The 21,818-nt window shown below is 43.7% G+C and overlaps 1 protein-coding gene across 4 annotated transcripts in view; it reads left to right on the top strand.

Moving 5' to 3' along the window:
* Positions 1-21,818, top strand: part of LOC138497931 (CMP-N-acetylneuraminate-beta-galactosamide-alpha-2,3-sialyltransferase 1-like) — a 278,656-nt gene that overhangs the window by 218,486 nt on the left and 38,352 nt on the right. For all 4 annotated transcript variants that reach the window (XM_069621663.1, XM_069621665.1, XM_069621662.1 and 1 more), the window contains one exon: positions 17,564-17,609. In XM_069621663.1, the coding sequence (XP_069477764.1) occupies positions 17,564-17,609 (46 nt within the window). The remainder of the gene's footprint in view (positions 1-17,563; positions 17,610-21,818) is intronic.

The following is a 21,818-nucleotide window of genomic DNA, read 5'->3' as shown; positions in this document are numbered from 1 at the left end:
CACCACCAGACCCGCCTAAGTTAAAGAAATGCAGAAGTTCCTTGGCCTGTGTAACTACTGCAGGGCCTGGATTCTACATTACGTGTCATACACAAGGCCACTTCTACAGGCCCTTATGGAAGCACAAAAAACAAAGGACCACAATTTACAGTGGACAGGCAGACATGATCAAACTGTTTGACGACTTAAAAGAAGTCTTTATTTCGGCACCCTTACTGGCCACCCAGATTATACACAGGAATTGTATTTGTTTTCCTATTCTGATGGTCAACGTATGACAGCAGTGTTGATGCAAAAAAGCACTATGGGCCATAAGCCATTGGCCTATTATAGTGGTATTCTGGATGCAGTGAACAAGCATTAACAGCTGCTCCCTTTGCCAAAGAGAAATGTCCTACGATCGTAATGGGGTGTTCATTAACATTGTATGTGGAACATTCTTTGTTTGCTATTCTGGAAAGGTCAAAATCTACACTGACTATGCAAAGGTTGTCAGCATATGAGATAATCATCTCTAAACCCCATATCCATGTGTTTAGGTGTAAGACAGTGAATCCTGCCCCCTTTTCAACAGACATGCCTACTACAGAGGGCCTAATTGCACATGACTGTGCCACATACGAGGGGGAAGAGGATGACACTCCTAAAGCGAGGCACTGTGCATTAGCAGAAGGTGAGGTACTTTTCATTGATGGGTCATCCACAGTTGATCAGGAGGATCGGCAGAGATGGACAGGGGCAGCCGTGGTACGCCTTGAGGGAGAAGAGTACAAGACGGTGGTCATGAAAAGGTTGCCTACGCGTTATTCTGCACAAACGACACAACTCGTGGTGCTCATCAGACCATTGAGAGCGTCGCAAGGGTGTCATGTCACAATATATTCTGACTCGCGTCCATTACAACATTGGTACATAATGGACCCTCCCATTGGAAGTAGAGGGGGTTTTGGCGGGTGGATGGATCCCCATTGTAGCATGTATTGCTGTTAGAAATGCTGATAGAAGCATTATCGCAGCCATCTGTTGTGGTGGTCATCAAGTGCACTGCCCATACTCACTGAACAGACAAAATCTTGAGGGAGAACGCAGCCGCCGACGTGCAGTCAAAATGGCAGCGTATCTGCCAAATTAAGTACCTGCTGAGTAAGTTGTAATTGTCCCACAGGAAATTGAGCATCCATTGCCTTACACAGCATTGCCCATCTCCCAGATTATTGAACTACAAGGAAGGGCACCAGAGAGGAAGAAGGTGTTTTGGTTATGGAGAGGGTTTAAGCAATCCCTGACACATCTGTTATGGAGGCAAGAGAGGTCTAGGAAGACAGGGTTGCCCCAGGAACTTCTAGCAGTAGCATTTGATCAATTGCACTACCTGTCTCACAGTTCGAAACAACAAATAGCAGCAGACATGCAGGAGGAGTGGTTCACACCAAACATCCAGGAAAGCATTACAGATATGGTCCTACATTGCTCTACATGTCAATGTTTTAGTACAGGGATGACACCTCGAACATTACAGGGCATCTTGCCCACCCTACTGGGCCATTCCGTGTATTACACATAGACTATGCTGATATGGGTGAGCCTTGTAATGGATCCAAGTATCTCATTGTGGTGGTCTGTCCTTTCTCAAGGCTGGTGGAAGCACGGCCATATGCGTACCCTGTTGCCAGGTGTGCTGCAAGGTCTGAAGTTCAGAATGTTTTCCTGTGCTGGGGCGTATGCAAGGTTTTAAGGTCAGACAATGGCACACATTTCTTCAGTGCGTTATTCTAACACATTACAGCACTTCTTGTCATCAAACATCGGATGTGTTCAATTTATCACCCACAGGCCAATGGCGTTGTGGAAAGAATAAGTGGCCTCCTCAAGAGTAAGTTTTCTAAGTTGTGCACCACATTGACGAAAAACTCGGTGTACTGTTTGCCACTGGCCCTTTTCAGTTTACGTACAGAGCCAAGTAAAGATCATCATTTGTCACCCCGCGAGGAGGTCACTGGCCGGCATATGCATACCCCCATGACCCCCGTAAGAAGGGTTCTGATACACACAGGGCTGCAGCAGTGTTAGGAGAGGAATTCAGGGAATATTTGACAACACTAACTCGGGTCATTAAATGTGTCTCCTGACTGATTGCACCCAGGATTGTGACTATAGAAACGCTTGATGCTGCACAGACAACAGGGACAGATCCTGAGCATATAATGACCCGACCACTGCTTCCGTGGTACTATATCTACGTTTGCAATGTTGTGCACAGGTGGAACAAACCTCGGTACCAGAGCCCGTATGAGGTGGTGTTTTGTACTACCCTTGCTGTGAAAGTTAAAGAATTATGCTACTGGGTTCACCTCTCTGATGTTCGTAGAGCACTTCCTGAGACCACAGTGGTGCATCAGTTCTCTTAAAAACAAGGCTTAATAGTATGTGTACTCCGATTACCTCACCAGCCTGTCCATGTGTGATACAGGTGTGGTGGCATGTCCAAGTGGCAGGCCAAAGCTCAGCTGCTAGATCTGCATTTTTCTTTTTCAGGGAGCATTTTTTTTCTCTGTTTTCCTTTCTTCTTTCTCTCTCTTCCTCTCTTTCTCTCTCACTCTTTCTACCACCGCCCCCACTTGTTCCTTCTTTCTTTGTGTTTAGAGTATGTCTTGTACATTTTCCTCTTTTGCGTTGTTTCGTGTGGCTGTGCTTTTATTTCAGGATAGAAGAAGATGAACACAACTAATGTACATAGTTTGTTAACTAAGGACCTACAAATGAGAGATTGTGGACAAATATCTATTATAGTGGGTCAGTAATTGCTGGAGTATAGTGTATGTGATATTGCTAGTACTACTGGGAGTGTATTTGGGAGATTATTATAGGGGGAGGTTTTATAAAGATGGGGGTGGGGGAAATAGGATTGCATTTTACCAAATGGAACAATAAATATAAATGTTAATAATATGAGTCGATTTACATGTATCAGTACTAATGTGAACACTAATAATAATAATGGAAATGGATTGAAAGACTCTAATGTGCAGGTTACGTCTGTGAAGGAAGTAGATAACAGGTTGTTTACAATAAGTAGGGTATTGTCTACTATGGAAATGTATAATATTATTTCTGACAGTACAACTAAAGCGCCCATCCTTGAGAATGTATATTGCAGAATGGAAAGAGAAGTACAAAAAAAATATGATATGTATCTAGGGCTGGGTTTTGATGTGATTGAGGATAATCATCACCTCAAGTTCATGGTAATCTGATATGGGTGGTGTAGGGAAAAACTATGAATGGGAGCTGCTGTGTGTGTTCACTCATTCCACACACATCAGGGGCTCCAAAGGTGTTAGTACCACAAGCAGTGCAAATTATAGAGGCACAATGCCTGGTTCATCTTGCGCTGTGCAGAATACAAGGAACATTCCAGGCACGCAGTGAGAAACTGCAAATGGTGGGCCCAGATTTTCTAAAATGCACCGAAGACCCGAGAAACATCAAGTGTGTGGAGTTATCTTATCTGATGGTGAAAGGGCACAAGTACATCAATAATAACTGGCAGATAGCAGACTACCTTGCCTGACGGAAGGGCTGGTAAAATATAGCAAGGAAAGGATAGCATGCATGGTTAACTGGTTAATCTGGACAGATCATATCACAAAGCTGACGTGGATTGCAATGATGAAAAGCCGGTGAGAGTGCACAAGGAAGAAGAATTTAAAGTCTATTTCTGCAGCAAGGACGTCTATTTCTGCAGCAAGGGGATAGGCTTTGTTGGCACAAACGAACATTGTTATAAAACTCTCTTGATGACAGATATGAAAAAATAAACATCTTCATTGGCCAAAATAAACATTAGTGGCTGACAAGCTTACTTGCACCTCCATTGTGACCCTCATTGTGTTCATTCTGGTCATTTTCTGCACTTGTCAGCTGGTTCTTCGATGCTGTGCCTCTGTGGCACCTGTTAGTGCAAGAATTATGGTATCAATTGGGGGTTCAAAAGCACCTTGCGAAACAAAAAACATTGAAATGCAAACCGATATCCCACAGGGTGGCCCGAAATATGAAATGTTCCACATCCTATATGGAGATGAACACTATCATTTCCCCACCCCCTGATCCACAAAATTAAAAAGAGGTTTGGTGGACCTGAAGAGTATGCGCGTATGGGGAGAGTTTGCGATCAGTGTGCAGGGTGTTGGTGCCAGTAAAAATGAGTAAGCCATATGTGGATGTAGAAACGGGGGAGCGTGAGTGCAGAAGCATTCCAGAATGTGTTACTGTAGAAGTAACAAAAGGGAGGAATGCTTGGAAGGGGGCAGCCTTGTCCCCCGCTCTAGGCGCTTTAAAAGTAAGATGAGATACATTTGAGGCACTGTGATGAGCCAGGGGGCAGAGGGGACAGTGAGAGGGACACCTTCCCATCCAGCAGGACCCCTGGTAATATAACCAATTATAGTTTAACTACATGGTGTGGTCCATGGAGCAGGCGGCATCACCATTTTGTATAGATATTAGTAATCCTAGGTAGAAGGGAAGTGTGACAAATGTGGCATTACATGCTCTAGGCCCAAATTCACGAGGTCACAGAAATCTTCAGTCATGCCCGAGCTTCTATGAGGACTGTTCGTACACCCACCCGCCACACTGTTTATTCATTGTTCTTGAAAGTGTGGCAGCAATGTGTTTTTCACCCAAGAGAAATGTGCCCTATAAGGCCATGATCAGAGACCGGTGCCTGGTGTGCATGTTATCCCACATTGGCCAAAGCTTGACCCGGCCCATTCCCGGGTGACCATGAGTTATAGCCCATATAACTGACTAAACCCTATGATCCTCAAATTGCATGATACTAGATGCCCTCTGACCACCAACCCCAAAGTAACAAGTCCTGAAATGTTCAAAGAGGATGGACAGGGCACATTGTTGAGTGACAATCGTGCAATTTGTATTGCGAGGTGCTGGGAGGAATACATTATAATTCAAAACAAGGGTGGAACCTTGGAGCCGGATGGTGCAGAGGGAGTGAGTGAAATGTGTGTGTGAAGGTTAGAGTGCCCCAGAACCTCCTGTGTGTCCGTCTTGAGGCCTTCCAAGGCACAGTATGAGTGATAAAACAAGCTGTATATGAGTATTATTAATTTTGGACTTTCAACGTGAGAAGAAGATGAGCCCCACAGCACCCACGTGATGAAAGACAGACGGACTGCGCTGGGACCAATAAACTGCCATCGCTTATGGATAAAAGTGGTACCTGTATAGTGTCCATCCAATCAGTTGTGTCAGTTTTTACGGCATGTATTGCATTATTTATAACAATGTTTTGATTTATAAGATTCTGCTTGTACTACTTTTCGGCATAATGTTCTTAGCAGCAGAATTCTTGGCTGTTGCTCTAATCTGCATGTGAGATTAAGCTTGTTATCCTTACAAGATCGACTTGGGCCTTTCTTCCCTAGCGGATTTTATTCTCTCTGGTGTGAGCATTCAGGGGCGTGGCTTCAGTTGTCAAAAACACCAAAATGCAGGCAGTTTTCAATGTGTTGCATACATTTTTTGTAAACAGATTTAATTAAATGATTTGTTTGCCATTTTTGTGGTTTATAAGTAAGTGATAACATGTAGGTGAGTCACAGCTGTCCTATATTAAACTCAGCAGTGCACTAAATAACCATCCTAAATATGAAATTCCCTGAGGATATCTGTGCATTCTAAAATGATTGCCGCAAACCAGAAGGAGGGCAACACCCACACCCAAATGAAGTGACAGATGTCACAGTAATTTTAGCCTCAAATCCAAATGATGAAGCTTTATGAATGAGATATATGGTTCATAGATGCAAATACTTTAATGTTAGGGTGAATGATGTGAAAATAAAATGAGCATCAAACTCAGTCTGCATTATGTACTCAGAAATATAATCGTACAAGCCAAAGTCTTTGTTCACCTGTATCCGGTGTATTTTCCCCATTTATATGGTCTCCATACATAATATCGGCGGGAAAGGTTTGTGATGACATTATATACGGTGACCATATATATGGGGTCAAGGGGAGCGGAGGTTGCGGGTGTGTCCCCGACCCCGTTGAAAATGTTTGCATGGAACCTGTTTGTTTTAGCTGCCAAATTCTGTACAGCATTGTACATCTTCCTTTAAGAACAGAGACCCCTTGTGGACAATTGAGTGTTCTATCTAAAAAAAGAAAAATCAATCCATCAATCATGCACCCCTGTACTTGCCACGAATTGCAGTGCATTTCCGAAAATATTTTAAAGAAGCAAACATTATTTTCGTTTTGGTGCGGGAAGGCAGTAATTTCAGCGCTTGTCAGTGTGCTTCTGTACATTTGTTGGCAAAACATCCTGCTGCCTGCCACATCTCGTTTTCTTGATGTTTCTTTGATTTTTGGCCAGCACTAATAGTCACCATGTGGTGCTTCTATCATGGCCGCCTGAACACAAATGTACATTGAGGCAGTGTGTGCAAGCTGCCTGCCTACATCCTGCTCCATCATTGGCTGGGCTGCTGCTTACTTCGGCCAATGAGGTACCGAGAGGCGTGAGCTGGCCCCTGTTCCAAGGACCACTTCTAAGGGCCCTGTCAGCTTCCATGTCTGCTTACCGGGACGCACGATGCTGCCACTACACCAGCCGGACCCTTTCCCGGCGCTGCCATCTTTCTCAGCTATGTAACTGGACTACCAAGTCACTCATACTTTCCTCTCCTTGGCTTAACTCCCTCTTCCTTCTGCCTACCCTTTCTCTTCCCTTCTTGAACCTTCACTCTCCCCTCTGCCTTCTCCAACCTTTCTATCTGCTATGCTCTTTAATGCTCATTCCAACACTCTCCTCTACTATTAAATCATCTCACTCACCTTTGTTACCCCAGCCTATGCCATTGAATGTCAAATCTGGGTGTGTTTTTGTAAGCAAATCTGGGTGTATTTTTGTAAGCAAATCTGGGTGTGTTTAAAAAGTCAAATCTGGGTGTGTTTTTGTAAGCAAATCTGGGTGTGTTTAAAAAGTCAAATCTGGGTGTGTTTTTGTAAGCAAATCTGGGTGTGTTTTTGTAAGCAAATTTGGGCGTGTTTTTGTAAGCAAATTTGGGTTTGTTTAAAAGGTCATATCTGGGTGTGTTTTTGTAAAGCAAATCTGGGTGTGTTTAAAAAGTCAAATCTGGGTGTGTTTTTGTAAGCAAATTTGGGTGTGTTTTCATTTTTGCTTAATCCCATTTTTGGACCTTAAATGTAACCTGCTAGCCCAGTGACTGTTCCCTACCGTTGTACTTGCATTTCTCTCCCACTGCCCCCTCTCTACCTGACCATCTGTCTCTCCCATCTACTCAAACTGCTACATTATCAACTATCCCTCCCTTCTCACTAAGTCTGGTAAGAAGAAATTCAAAAAAGATATCCTGGCCTCCAACCCAGGACTCCCCATTGCTGATACCTATTCCAGCGCTTCTGCCAGACAAACCCTTACCGACATCCTCTTTGTCGTTCCTTCGCCAGATCTATGGACCCCTCATATGATCTCTGTGCTCTGTCCTTTCTCCTCCTCTCCCATTAAGGGTGGCACCCGCTGGGAAGTGCGTATGGATTCCTTCGACTCCTCCAGAGTCATCATAAATGTCTACCTAAATGGCACTGTCATGGTGCAAGGCCCTCAGGCCAATCTCTGTCTATTTGATAGGCAATTCCCTTGCCTCATCAACTTCCTCTCATCTCCTGCTGTACCCTACTCCTCTCCCTTGGCTACCTTGCCCTTTTCTCCTTCATCCTCTGCCCCATCTCATACTCCTTCCACACCTCCGCAGGGCGTACCTCTAATATGTACTCCTCCCCGGAAGGTCTTTAAGGCTGGTAACCTTCTTCATCTTGCCACCCTCAATCCTTGCTCCACTGTCAAACACTCCTCTGACATCTGCCACCTCCTCCAAGAACTTGACCTTGATGTCCTCGGTCTTACTGAGACATGGTTCACGGCCAGCTCTGTCACGAGTTTTGACACCCTCCTCCCAGATGGCTACAAGATCCTCTCCGCCCCCAGATCCACCCGGCCTGGAGGTGGTGTAGCCCTGATCTTCCCTGAGTGGATTCCTGCCTCTATCATCCCCACTCAGACTTACTCCTCTTTCGAATGCCTTGTCTCTAGGCTCTCCCTCTCTCCGAGCCACTCCCTTACTGTTGCTACACTCTACCGGCTACCTGGTCAGTTCACCTCTTTTCTCTCTGAGTGGGCAGATCTCTCCTCCGGCCTCCTGGCCTCTACCTCTCAACTCCTCCTCCTTGGTGACCTTAACATCCATCTTGATTCTCCCTGTTCCTCATCTGTGCTCTTTTGCGACCTCTGCGATTCACTCTCCCTTTCTATCCTCCCCTCCGGACCGACTCACTCTGCTGGCCACACACTGGATGTCTTGATCTCCTCTGGCCTCCCCCTATCTACTACCCTCACCACTCCTCTTTCCCGGAGTGATCACTGCCTCCTCTCCTCTCATCTTCCCATCTCCTCCCCTCAAGCCAAGCCTACCCCAAGACTGCCAACCACCTTCTTGGACATCCGGCCCATGAAACGTGTGTCAATCGAGGCTTTCGCTGCCACCTTCTCACCCCCTCCTCCACTCATGGCTGACTCACACCCTGACACAGCCCTGTCTCTCCTCCACTCCTCTATTTCTGATACTCTTGATGCTCTTGCCCCTGTCATGAGGATCCACTTGAAGCCCAAAACGAAGTGTAATTCTTGGTTTGACTCCGACCTAGCTACACTCAAAAGCAAGTGTAGGGCGACCGAGAGGAAATGGAGGGCCTCTTGCTCATCCTCTGACAAACTGGCCTGCCGCCTACTCCAACGGCAATACCGTCTCTCTGTACGTACCAAGAAGCGAGTCCATATTCAAGCCCGTATCTCTGCGGCATATAACAACTCGGCCAAACTCTTTAAAATCTGCGAGGAGCAGGCCATCCCGACACAGTATCCACCCCTCCTCTCGCCTCTCAGGCTCTTTGCAATGACCTTGCCTCACACTTTATCTCTAAAACCTAGGACATCTCTCCTCCTCCCCTGCTCCTCTCCCCTCTCCCTCTCTGCGTGCTGACCCACCCTCAGCTACCCCTCCTCCCTCTTTCTCTGCCTTTCCTCTTTTCTCCCCCGATGAGGTCGCTAGACAAGTCTGATCCATGAAAGCCTCCTCAAGACAGGTCCATCCCTGCTCCTCCAAAACTCTTAAGGACCACATTGATACCCTTGCTCCAGCCCTTGCCGACTTCTGCAACCTCTCCTTTGCCTCTGGAACTTTCCCCTCCCCTCTCAAGCACTCACTTGTACATCCTGTCCTCAAGAAACCCACAGCTGATCCCTCTTGTCCAGCTAACTATCGCCCAATTTCTGTTACTCCCTTTTTGGGTAAGCTCTTGGAAAAGTGTGCCATCTCTCAGCTTAACCTTCACTCTGACTCAGTTGGCTCTCTCCATGACCACCAATCTGGCTTCAGAGCTGCCAGAAGTACGGAAACTGCTCTCCTGAACATCCGTGAAGACCAGCTCTCCAACCTTGACTCTAACATTCCCTCTGTCCTCATCCTACTTGATCTCTCCTCTGCTTTTGACACGGTCAAACATACCACCCTGCTAAATCATCTCCGTGACAACCTGGGTATCACAGATCAGGCTCTGGCCTGGCTGACCTCTTTTCTCTCTGATCGACCCTCCCAGGTACAACTTGGGTCCTTCCTATCCTCCATCTCCCTTTCTACCTGCGGTGTTCCCCAGGGGTCTAACCTCTCACCCTGGCTTTTCAATCAATTTCTGGCAACTCTTGCCTACTGCATTTCCATTTTCTGCTCAAATTTCCAGTGCTATGCTGACAACACCCAACTCATTTTCAGGCTTTCCTCGGCGACCTCCTCTCCTTCCCTCATCTCTGACAGTCTAATCGCCATTCAAAATTGGTGTGCTGCAAATGATCTTTGTTTAAACGCCAACAAGACTGACATCCTCCTCATTGGTACACCCCTTCCATCCTTTCCCCTCACTCTCTGGCCAACCTCCCTTGGCCCTCCTCCTGCCCCTACCAGTGAAGCTAAGAACCTTGGGGTCATCTTTGACTCCACACTTTCCTTCTCCGCACACATCTCTGATGTCTCCAAAAAGTCTAACTTCTTACTGCACCTCCTTAAAGGTACTCTTCCTTTCCTCTCCTTCCCTCAGAAGCTCCTTGTCTCCCAAGCTCTGATTCTCTCTAGGTTGGACCACTGTAACAGCCTTTTTCTAAATCTACCTGCCTCCACTCTCCGCCCTTTACAACTAATCCAGAACAGGACTGCGAGACTTGTCCTTGGCCTCAAGCCCTGGGATCGTATCTCTCCAGCTCTGAAATCCCTTAATTGGCTCCCTGTGGCTGCTAGGATTAAATTTAAAACCCTCTGCATTGTCCACTAGGTTTTCTGGGGCCTGGGTCCAAATTACCTTCAACTATCCCTCCTTAAATACCTCCCCTCTAGAGCCCTTCGCTCCTCTACCTCCAACTCCCTCAGGGTCAGTCGTTTTTCAAAGAAACGAGCTGATGGTAGATCTTTGCCTTCTGCGGGGGTCTCCCTCTGGAACTGCCTACCTGCCACCTTGAAACTTGAGGAGAACCACCTACGGTTCCGGAAGCTCCTCAAGATCATCCTCTTCGCCTCTGCCTTTCCCTCTCCTCTCCCTTGCTGATCTGCTTTCTCTATCAGCAATGCTGCACCTGGCCACCATCTGCCCTTCGTGCCCAGGTCCCTGCTCACCCTGTCGCCCTCCTGCACTGCCTCTGGCCACCCCTTGCTCTTGGGCCTGTATCTGTACCCATACAGGCCCCCCCACTCTTCGTCTGCACTGATCAGATACTCCCTATCTGACTAACCTTGCACCTGGCCCGCACAGGCTTGCACTACCACTGTTTCTGATCACCATATTTATTTATTTATTTAATTATTATTTATCTTGTCCTCTCTTATGCTTCTGCACTTTCCAATTTCTCCCCCCTCCCATGCACTTTCCCCCTTTTTCCCTTCCCCCATGCACTTGCACGTTCTCAATGTCACAGGGCCTAGTAAGATCCTTGTGTTTGTTCTCCACTGTTCCCCTCCCTTTGCCTGGTCGCGCTCTGAAACACCTGTGTATGAGCGCGATATAAATAAAATATCATATCATATCATCTCACACATTCCAATCTCTCTTAGAGCTTTCTTAAGGTCACATGAACTTCATGACATAGAGCCCCCCAAAAAGTAATGATACATTGTTTATGAATCAGGGCAGTGTGGGTATTCATCCTTCACTGGTTGGCATATTTTAATTGGTTTTAATGAATACATTATATAAACAGTTTGGAACACAACCATGCACCCCAGGTCGGAGTGCATCACCACTTAGTCCTGCCTGTAGCAGGCATTACTCAAAGACTCATAATTTCTTTTTGCTCAGTAGTTTGATTTTCTGTCATGCAATCCAGATGTTTATCTACATTGGAAAAGAAACATACATTTTTGCTTTGTTGACTAAGCTTTTCATCTTTGAGGCAGGAACATCGGGGTTTAACAAGAGGCAATCCATACCTGGTGAAATCACAGCATTAGTTTCAATAGCCCAACCCTGGAGAAAGTCAGTAAATGAGTGGTCTTATCTGATGATTCGCCTGGCAAACCTTCCACGCTATCACAGTAGGAACATACAGTACACGTTCATGGGTCTTCCTGATTTCCATTATGTTTGTCACCAAAGAGGACATGGTGGCAACAAGCCCTGCTAGCAGCATAATGCCAACAGCTACTGCTGCTTTTCCTCTATTTCAAGGATAGAATTTCAGTGCAAGATCTCCATTATGTCCTCGAATCCGCCAGTGCTTATTATGTGATGAGTGCCTAATCTGGTGACAGTATAAACTACCAGAAATCCTAGAAGAAATGTTCATTATGCTCTTTTTTCATTTTTTATTGTGTTGTGTTTTCTTTCAATATGTATTACTTTATGTGCAAACATTTAATATACAAATTACAAATACAATTTTATTCAAATATTTCTAATAATCAATGAAATACATTAGGCAGGTCTAACCAAGATTTCAAAGAAAGGCAAGGTTACATGCACTATTCTCTGTATGAAAGAGTTTTGCTTTAACTAGTGGATTTATTAATGATAATTGATCTCCTGCCAACTAGCAGTTCCAAAAGGACTACATTGACAGTGGAAACACACTATATACATGTTTGTAAAGAAAGAAAATCCATCTAAATTTGATTGCTCAGATTCACAATCAATGCATGCGTTTAAGTCTCTCTAGTTTGCCTCTGCCTGACCAGCTCTAAGTAAGTAATACATTTAGATGAAATTGGAGGTACACCAACCTGTATTGGGGTGAGGGAAAGCTTAATACTATGCAGAAATTGAATTACAGCTTTTCTACATACTAGCATATTCTTGATGTTTGTTTGTTTGCTTGTTTATTCATTTATATGGCCCACCAGACCAGAAGGTATGAGGGCGCAGGCGTAACAATGATATTCTCAGCTTAGTTACAGTGCTGTACATTAATTTACAAAGTGTACATAGGTTAATACAGTTGCGAAGGAAGCAGTGAAGTACAATTACAATGTATACATATTTACAAAATTGACAACAGAGATGTCAGTTATTGGTCTTTGTTCTTTAACCACTGGATGTAATTACGTCTAAAGTGGTGGTAGGTTTGTTGTTCTCTTACGGAAGGTGGTAAGGAATTCCAATGTTGGGCTACTTTCACCTGGAAGCTGTTGCCGCCCATTTTCGTTCGCTTGAATCTAGGAACGGAGAGCAGGTTTGCATTGCTATTCCTAGTGTGTCTATTGGCAGTGTATCTAGTTATTGTGTCGGCTAGGTAACAGGGGGCTGCATTGTTGAGGCATTTGTGAGTTAGGGGGCCTACCTTGAGCAAGATTTTGTCGGTGGTAGAAAGCCAGTTGTGGGTTCTCCTAATATTAGAGATGTGTTCTCTCTTAGGGAAGCTGATTGCTGCTCTGAGAGCATTATTTTGTAGGATCAGGATTGTATTGATAACCTATTTATTGGCACCTACATAGAGGGCATTGCAATAATCCAGTTTAGATAGTACAAGGGCTCTGGCTAGAGTAATGCAGCTCTGGGTAGATAGGAAGGGTTTGGCTGATCTTGTAAGCTTGAATGTGTAAGGTGTGAAGGAGGCCATAGAGCTGACCTGTTTATGGAAGGAGAGGGTAGAGTCAAGGTAAATACCAAGGGTTTTCACTTCCTTGGCTACCTTGATAGAGTTGCCATCTATGGTTAAACTGGTGTAGTTATGGTTCAATTTGTGTAGGTTAGTGGTGGATCCCAGGATGATGAGTTCAGTCTTGTCATCATTCAGGCATAGGCTATGGGAACCCATCCATGCCTGGATGATGAGGTACACCTTGTTCACCAAGGCCAAATCCATGTTGTAATCTCCCGTCAGCGGGATGAGGATCTGGGTATCATCGGCATAGTTAGTGTAGGTGATACCCAGACCATTGAGATCGTCAAACAGGGGCTTAGTGAACACGTTGTACAGTGTGGGGAAGACGCATGACCCCTGAGGGACCCCACATGTGATGGGGATGGGGTCAGCAGAAGCCGAAGTAGAAAAGACACGCATGGATCTGTTACTCGGGAATGACTTAATCCAACCAATGGCTTCTTGGGAAAAGTGGGCATCCGAGTCTAAGTGGTTGCATAGGATTTTGCGATCAACAAGATCGAATGCTGCCGAGAGGTCTAGGAGAAGCAGTAAGGCAGTTTTACCCATTATCTCTCAAAGTGTCAATTTGGGCCTTGAGATCGATGAGAGCAGTTTCTGTTCCGTGTTGGGGTCTAAAGCCTGATTGCCGGATACCTAGGAGATGGTTTTGTTCGAGGTATTTTTGTATTTGTAGATAGGCTTTCTTGTCTAGGATTTTAAGCAGGAAGGGGACGGTGGTGATGGGTCTGTAATTCGTGGGTATAGAGGGGTCTAGGGAAGGTTTTTTTTAGTAAGGGGAGGACCCAGGATTCTTTAAGGTTGTTGGGGATAGTACCTGATGAAAAGGAGGCGTTGATGAGTTTGGTAATGAATGGTGAGAGGTCTCTTGCCGCATCTTTGATGATTTGTGATGGGCAAAGGTTGCCTTGGCAATTTGATTGTTTAAGGCTGAGTATGATTTTTTCCACTTCTAGTGTGGAGACTTTGGAAAAGCTGAAGCGGGTGAATGGGTTGGGGGTAGGGTGCTGATGAGTGGGGCGCGGGGGATGTTGGTAGAGTTAGAGGAGTTGGTTAGTGCCTCTTTCTTGTTGTTAATTTTGATTTGAAGCCCTGCAACTTTATTGGAGAGGGCATTTTGGACACTGGTGCACCATTGTTTATCTTTCACACAGGTGTCTGGAGATAAGATAGGTAATTCCAGCTCTTTTAAGATGGTAAACAGTTCTTAAGTACTGGATTTGGCTTGTAGTACTCTCTGGTTGTACGATTCTTGGTTGGCAAGGATAATTTCTTTTTTATAAGTGGAAACTATTTTGTTAAGGATCAGCTTGTTATTGTCTGTGGGGATTGTCTCCAAGTTTGTTCCTTTTTACGTTTCTCTAATCTGAGAGCTTTTAGGTGGGCAGAGAACCAGGTGTTCAGGTCTTTTATCGGTTTACACTTTCTCAGTTTTAGCGGTGCAATAGCGTCTAAGGCTGAGCGCATACTATTGTTATAACTTTCAACAAGGTGGTGGGGTTTGGAGTCGGCTGAGAGTTGGTTCAAGGTTGGGAGAATGAGGGGGATGAGTTTTTCCACAGTTATGTTTTTCTTGCTTCTCGTCGGGATAGCTATGGCTAATGAGTTATTAGTGATGGGGCTTGATGCTTCAAATGTAAAAGTGAGGAGGTGGTGGTTAGACCATGGTTGCGGGGTGATGGCGGTAATGGAAGCCACACAGTTATGGTCGGCTATCCAGATAAGGGTGCTCCCTTTGTTGTGTGTGGGGGTGGACACTTTTTGGGTGAAGCCTAATTCTAACAAGGTATTGTTGATTGCGGTCGCTTGGGGGTCTTTGGGGTCATTGAAGCCAAGGTTAAAATCTCCTAGGAGAAGGCTCTGGGAAGTATTTTTTAAGTTGTAAGAGAGGATAGAATTAAGGTCTTCCTCGAAAGAACCTAAAGGTCCCCGATGTCTGTAAAGTAAGTGGATGGTAATGGTTTGGGAGTTGGCGGTGGGGAGCTTAGCTGTAGGAGATTCACACAATGAGTTATGGTTGGTGGTGTCAAGTTTGAAATTGAGGTGAGTTTTGGCGATTATAGCGAGGCCTCCGCCTCTAGATTCTGTTCTGTCCACTCGGAGGATGGTAAAATCCTCAGGGATGGCTAACGAGAGGGCTGGGCCAGCGGCTGCGTGAAGCCAGGACTCAGTGATGGCTATGAAGTCTAGTTCTTCTGTCAGGATGAGGTCTGCTATATCTGTAGCATGTGCTACTACAGATCTCGCATTAATTAATGCGCCTCTTATAGACAGGGTAGTAATTTTAATACCAGTAGGTGCGGTGGTTAATGTGCAAACCTTATGCTTAGTTGTAGTATTAGTTTGGCTAAGCTTAGGTAGGTCTGTGAGGTTGTTGTTAGGGGTAACCGCGAGTGACGGCATGGACCAGTTGGTCAATTTGGTCTGGATAGTATCCCTTGCTCTAGGCTCATATATTTTGGGTAGCCTGGTGCGTAGTTTGGAGTTTCTGGCAAAGAGGCTGCATGGCGTAGAAGGGTACATGGTGAGTGGGGAGTTGGTACCTATGAGCGTCGGGCTGGGGGGGGCTGAGATGACTAGATACATGGATAAGGTGGGGAATGACTCTCAGCAATGCTGAGTAGATACCTGGTAGGTACATTCTGGTGGGTAGAGGTGAGGAGCAACGGACAGGTGTCTACTAGCTGCTGGTTACTAGATAGGTCTGAGTGAGGTTTGGGCAGCTAAATTCGAAAATCACAGAAACAGCAAAAATCACACTAGATTGCATTGAATAAAATGGCGGCAGTGTTTCACCTAAATTCGAAAATCACAGAAACAGCAAAAATCACACTAGATTGCAATGAATTAAATGGGGGCAGTGTTTCACATAAATTTGAAAATCACAGAAACAGCAAAAATCACATGGGTTTACACATCACTTTGTTACCTAAGAAGTGTAAGTTTGGGTAGGGGACTCAGTGTTAGAGTAATACATGTTCTGCGTAGAGTGCCTGAATCGGAGTTTATTGAAGTTGGAGTGGGCAAGTATGGCTTATAGCGTGTAGCAAGAGTTACCTCTAATAGAGTGTCCAGCATGCAGCACTTTCTGTAGGCGCACGGGCAGGGGGTCAGGCCCTGGACTCTGGACAGCTCGCGACATTCTCAGGACAGTTGCTGGCCTTACCCTCAGGGTCTTTCCAGGAAGGGCCGGCTGACGCCTGCCGGCTTCCGTTAGGCTGTAGTAGGCAGGGCAAGGGCCAATCAGCACGAGGCTGTTCTCAGCTGTGTGGATTGGGCAAGGCACATCAGGCCTGAAACACGGGCGGCTATCTTAGAGAAATAAACACCTTGTTTGTTTAAATGGCGTTGCATGAAGCGATTGGCCTTAAATGTGGGCAGCACAGGTTATTTGCTAACTGTATGCGAAGTGGGACAGGCTCACAGTTATTAGTAAAAATGTCGGTGGCTACCGTGCATAAAGCGATGTAAGGCATATGTTCCGATTCTAATCTTAGATGTGATGCAAAGTACATCAAGTGATTTCTGTTTCACAAAGAGGGCTGTGGTTGTCAGAAAAACACCTTCACAACCAAGCTTGGCCAGCAGGAGGCCATTGAAAGTCATAAACCTAGTATTGAGCAGCATAGTACCTTCTTGCCACTTATGCTTTTCCAGGGGATAGGTGCTTTGAGTGAGATTAGTCTAAACTCCAACTTGAACAGGGCCATAGAGACTGAATTTCTAATCCCTAATATCTTCTAACAGATAAGTCCTTCAATCTTTGACAGTTGAACCCAGCTTCTATAAAAACGAACCTTAAGCCCATAAGTGAAATCTGGGATTATCTTCATAACAAAATGTAATCAAGGGCAGCTATGAAATTGTAAAAAATGTGCAGACCGCTGTTTTCATTTATGCTAAAAGTGTTCTGGCTATAATTTTTAGATTCACATTGGAATTAGTGGATAATTAAAAACAGATAAATACACTTCTTCACCAATTCTACCTGAACATTCCCAATTTGTGGGCATTAATTAGTAAATTGCAATCCTCTGTTTAGGGCTGCAGCATTTGAAGCATACTTTGTAGCACAATAAGGGTAGCATCAAAGAGGAGGAGTAAAGCTGTTGTTCTTTTAGTTCGAGCTGAGGAGTCTTTCTTCAGTAGGAGAATTCTGAAAGATTCATAATGCTAGACATCAAATATATCTGACTTCTGTCATTCTTTTTAAGTATCCATATATGTAAAAACATTGTGTTATGATCATTCCCTTTGGAAATGTGTGCTGTATATTATAATTTTAATTTGTCATGTATATTTCTTCTACAGTACGTATGCTATGGTTCCAAGACGAATCAAAACAAGCAGAGACAAGGTATTTTATGTTTGTTTTTTCATAAAATACTGATTTAAAAAAAACCTTATGTTTATTTTATAACTAACAATACAAAAATGTAATGGGAGCACATTATTGTACTGGTGCGTATTAACCACTAGCATCTATTTTAAGTAACGTGGGTTGACTTTGTTCTTACTGCTTTTAGTCACAAACCCATGTATTGTATTTCACATGTGCTAGCTCTCACACTGCCATCAAATATCTATTTTACAAAACACCAGTATTGCTTGGATGTAGGTGTACCGCACCTTACATGAGTATCTCCATCAGAATGTATTGATTTTGTAACATTTAAATGGCATTTGTATGGCTAATTACCTTTTACATAACAAATAATACACCGACATTCAAAGGACAAATAAGAGCCAGGGAGACGGAAAGAGGAATATCTTTAGGGATAGAGATCAGGGCTGGTGGTATAGAAAATGAAAATAGGTCACAAGGTAAAGAAGAATAGAGAGTAGGACAGCAAGGAAGAAATAAGGTGTATACAGGGAAAAGGTGAGGGTCAGCATAGGAAATAAGACACACAAAAATGCTAATGGCTAAAAAAGTGAAAGAGAAAAATAGGCATATAATATTCATCATGAAGTCCTAACTAACATATTAGGTATGACGGTTGTTGTCAAATTTAATGTAGTAAAAAATATATAGGTAAAATGAATCAGGAGGTGCCTGTCTTTTAAAGTAATATTGAACAATGATGTGTTGTTTCAGTTAGTGTTATCCACTACAAGCAAGAACACTCAACAATTCCATCCAAGGTTCCCAGACCGAGTCGACGCAAGACCATAATTTATGCTTAGCATGTTAAGTGTCAGGTAGAATAAATATTGTGTAAAATACTATCAAAATAAATATTTGCTGTGACTAGTTAAACATTTATGCTAATTAAAGAGAACCACATACTGTCATAATCTGCTTAACACCATTTGCATTTCAATCATGCATTCCCCTTACTACTATTTGTGAGTTTTGTCATGTTTCCAAATTTTGAAAAAGTAGTGAAATCAGAGATAAAATAAAAGCCTTTTTCTACCTGCAGCACTTAAGCACGGCCATTGCATACTTTTCTTAGTATTGGTTCAAAGGTGAACATTTGGAGCCCCTTAATATGAGTCCAAATTAATGCTATGTAATGTGAAGAAGAGAGGATATCATTCATAGATAGATGCACATCTGTGGTGTTTTGGCTATGTTCCTATCTTCTCCACACTAGTTATGTTATCAAAAAAAGATCAAACTGTTGTTTCTATTCTAGTAATGAAAATATTTAGAGAATACACGCATTTTGACATGGCATTGGTATTCAGACCATTTATAGTAAGCCCATCCTGAGTACAAATATTGTTTCCAGTCTCTCATAAGTGATAACTGCTTATATTTCCTATTACACAGTCAACATATTCCCTCTTTAAAGTGCCCCATTGCCCCACCAGATATCCTTCGGGACCCGATTGGGGGGCTAGCCCACAGTTACTCTTGAAGCCCTTCTTCTGTTTCCACTTCTCCATTGCACAGGCCAGTATGTAGGTGTCATATTTCCAAGCTGGTTCGACTTGAAGGCTGTAGTGTGGTCAATGCTACAGACAATTTCTCTCATGTCCAGCAGTAGCTACTTTTGCTGTCTTAGGTGAGTAGGTCTGTTCTAAACAGTGGAGCTATGGGAGAAAGGTGCTTTTCTTGAGATGAGCTTATCCCCGATCCCTTAGAGGCAGAAGAAGGCCCACTCTGACAGCTGAAAGTAAAAGGAGAAGCTGCTTAATTTGCATCAGATCAAGCATAGCAGTCATTACAAGGGTCATGTGACAATGACATGCACACAGATACCATGGGTCACTTATAGATTGGCACCTCCATCAACCACTAACATTTCTCCAATGCCCACAATTAAGCAAAGAGAGTTCTGATCTCCATTGGAAAACATATTAACATGTCCTCTTTTTTATTTTACTTCTATTCTACTTGTCACTCCTTAGATATACACTATCTGTTAAATTCCTATACAAAAGTCAAAACATATAGCTATAGGAAATATTTGATGTTGAAACATTCTTTGTAAAAAGCCTCTGTGTTGCCTTTGCATTGTGCCATAAATGTCCTGTGATGATGCGAAAATACATTCTAGAGGATTTTAGGAGATAGCATGGGTGGGTGGTTTCCACAATGAAGCCACTTCCAATATTTTTTTTTTTGTACTGTTCAGGGTTTGAATAGATGAACAAAGAACCCTGTTGAGGTAAGGAGATAAATTAAAAACTGGGGAGAGATATTTGGGATGAAGTACTTTTTTAAAATAAAAAGACAGATCACAGTCAACCCATCCGTTATGTCACCGAAATAGCAATATATTTATTTTTTCATATATATTTCCTAATTGCCTTCCACACAATCTGGTAAAGTTGAGAAGCTAAGACTCTAATAACCCGTCTTAAAGAGACCAGGAGTACAGGTGGCGGAGCATCTAAGGTCATCCCTCTGGTGGAGATATGTATGCCAAAAGATCTTCACTGATGTGTACGTGGGTCAAAGAGAGGAGGGACAATACATCAAAGCTGTCGGGCTGCATTCTTCCAATCACCACCGATGAACCACCTGCATCCAACTGTGAATTAGACAGCCGCTGCAGAGTTCTGGCACATAGCGAGCAGGAATATGATGGGTATTGGTAGAACCTAGGTAGCGCTAAAGCCCAGTTAGTGATAGCTTTCCCAGCATTCACACTTCTATTTAGACAGTGAGGGAAACTGCTGCACCCTGCCAATCTATACATCTGGCAGAAAATAGATATTCAGGTTCTGCATCCCCCTATTTAACTCTTAACTCACATTAACACCCTCTACTTTCAAAGCATAAAGTAAGCAGTGTTGCATAGCAATTTATTGTGAAATTCTGTTGCTTTGCTAATTAAATTGACACCTGTGTAGCAAAGCTAGCTATTTAGGTTATGATGTTCATTGAAAGCACAACTCATCCTGCATTCCTCTCTTGCCCTCAGGGCTCTCTCGCCCCTCTTTTCTCTGTTCACTGCAAGTTCAATGGGGCTAATTCGGAGAAAGTGCAGCAGTAATCATCTCATCCACTCTTAAATGTCAAACCCCTGTGTTGGATTGCTAGGCAAGAATGTCTTTTTCTTTTTCAATTGATTGCACACCAGAAGTAATAGGGATGATACTTTAATTAAGCTACCTGTATCCTGTCTGGCAAAGACCAGTATATGTCAGCTTAGACAGTCATGCAATTCCATTCCTAAAAATGTTAGTTGTTAACTAATGCATAATTACTATATTATTACTGTAAAACACTGCATTACCACCATGCTTTCAGATACAGTTCAAGTTAATGTATCTAAATCTCATAGTGTAAACTATATTTCATTATGTTGGGGAAGATGTTATCTTATTGATGAGTGAACACTCTTTAAAACCTCCATGATCACATGGCCATATTGTTTTGATGGAAGACCTAGCTCTGTGACCTGCTGGTTGCATCCATCCGTGCAAATGGTGTTCAACCCACGAGCTGAACCGATACTCCTTGACATCCTATCTTATCACCCTGTTGATTTATACAAGCTATCCTGAAAGTGAGATGGTCACATATTACACTATTCAATCTAGTTTGCCCAGTTCTCTGCCTGCTACGTAGGCCACTCTGCTTAATCTCTTACTTCTTTCCTCTTACATAATGAATACACAAAGCTAACTAGATGTTTACCAAACGTATTGAACTATAGTTCCAAACAGTCTATATATCTACAGATCTACTGCAATACCATACACTGCAGTTAGCCTCTAGAGCTTGCTCTGCTCTATAATAACAATTGCATTATATATTAGCACCTGGTGGTGAGAGCTGGCCAAACTTTTTACGTAGCCTTTTTTTCATATCTATTTATTTGTGTTAATTCATGCAGCTAACCTTTTACATTTTACAGGCAGTCATCCAGGGCTCACATAGTCTACTCAGTCACTCGCATAGTCGAGGCGAGTACCATTTGCAGGCCATGTATGAAACACTTATTTAACAATTACTTTATAGTAAATGTCAAATACAAGTGTCACTGTGCATGGCTAGCCTCTGGGTGGCAGCAGTGTGCCAAACAAAGTGGGTTTGTGGTGGCATGAGTCATTTGACAAAAAGCACATTTACATTTTTTGTCATCTGTTGCCATGGGTCGAGTGC

Source organism: Ambystoma mexicanum, chromosome 5q, assembly GCF_040938575.1.
Source record: "Ambystoma mexicanum isolate Mex_15411 chromosome 5q, UKY_AmexF1_1, whole genome shotgun sequence".
Lineage (NCBI taxonomy): Eukaryota > Metazoa > Chordata > Amphibia > Caudata > Ambystomatidae > Ambystoma > Ambystoma mexicanum.
This window is presented reverse-complemented; position numbering and strand designations above follow the sequence as displayed.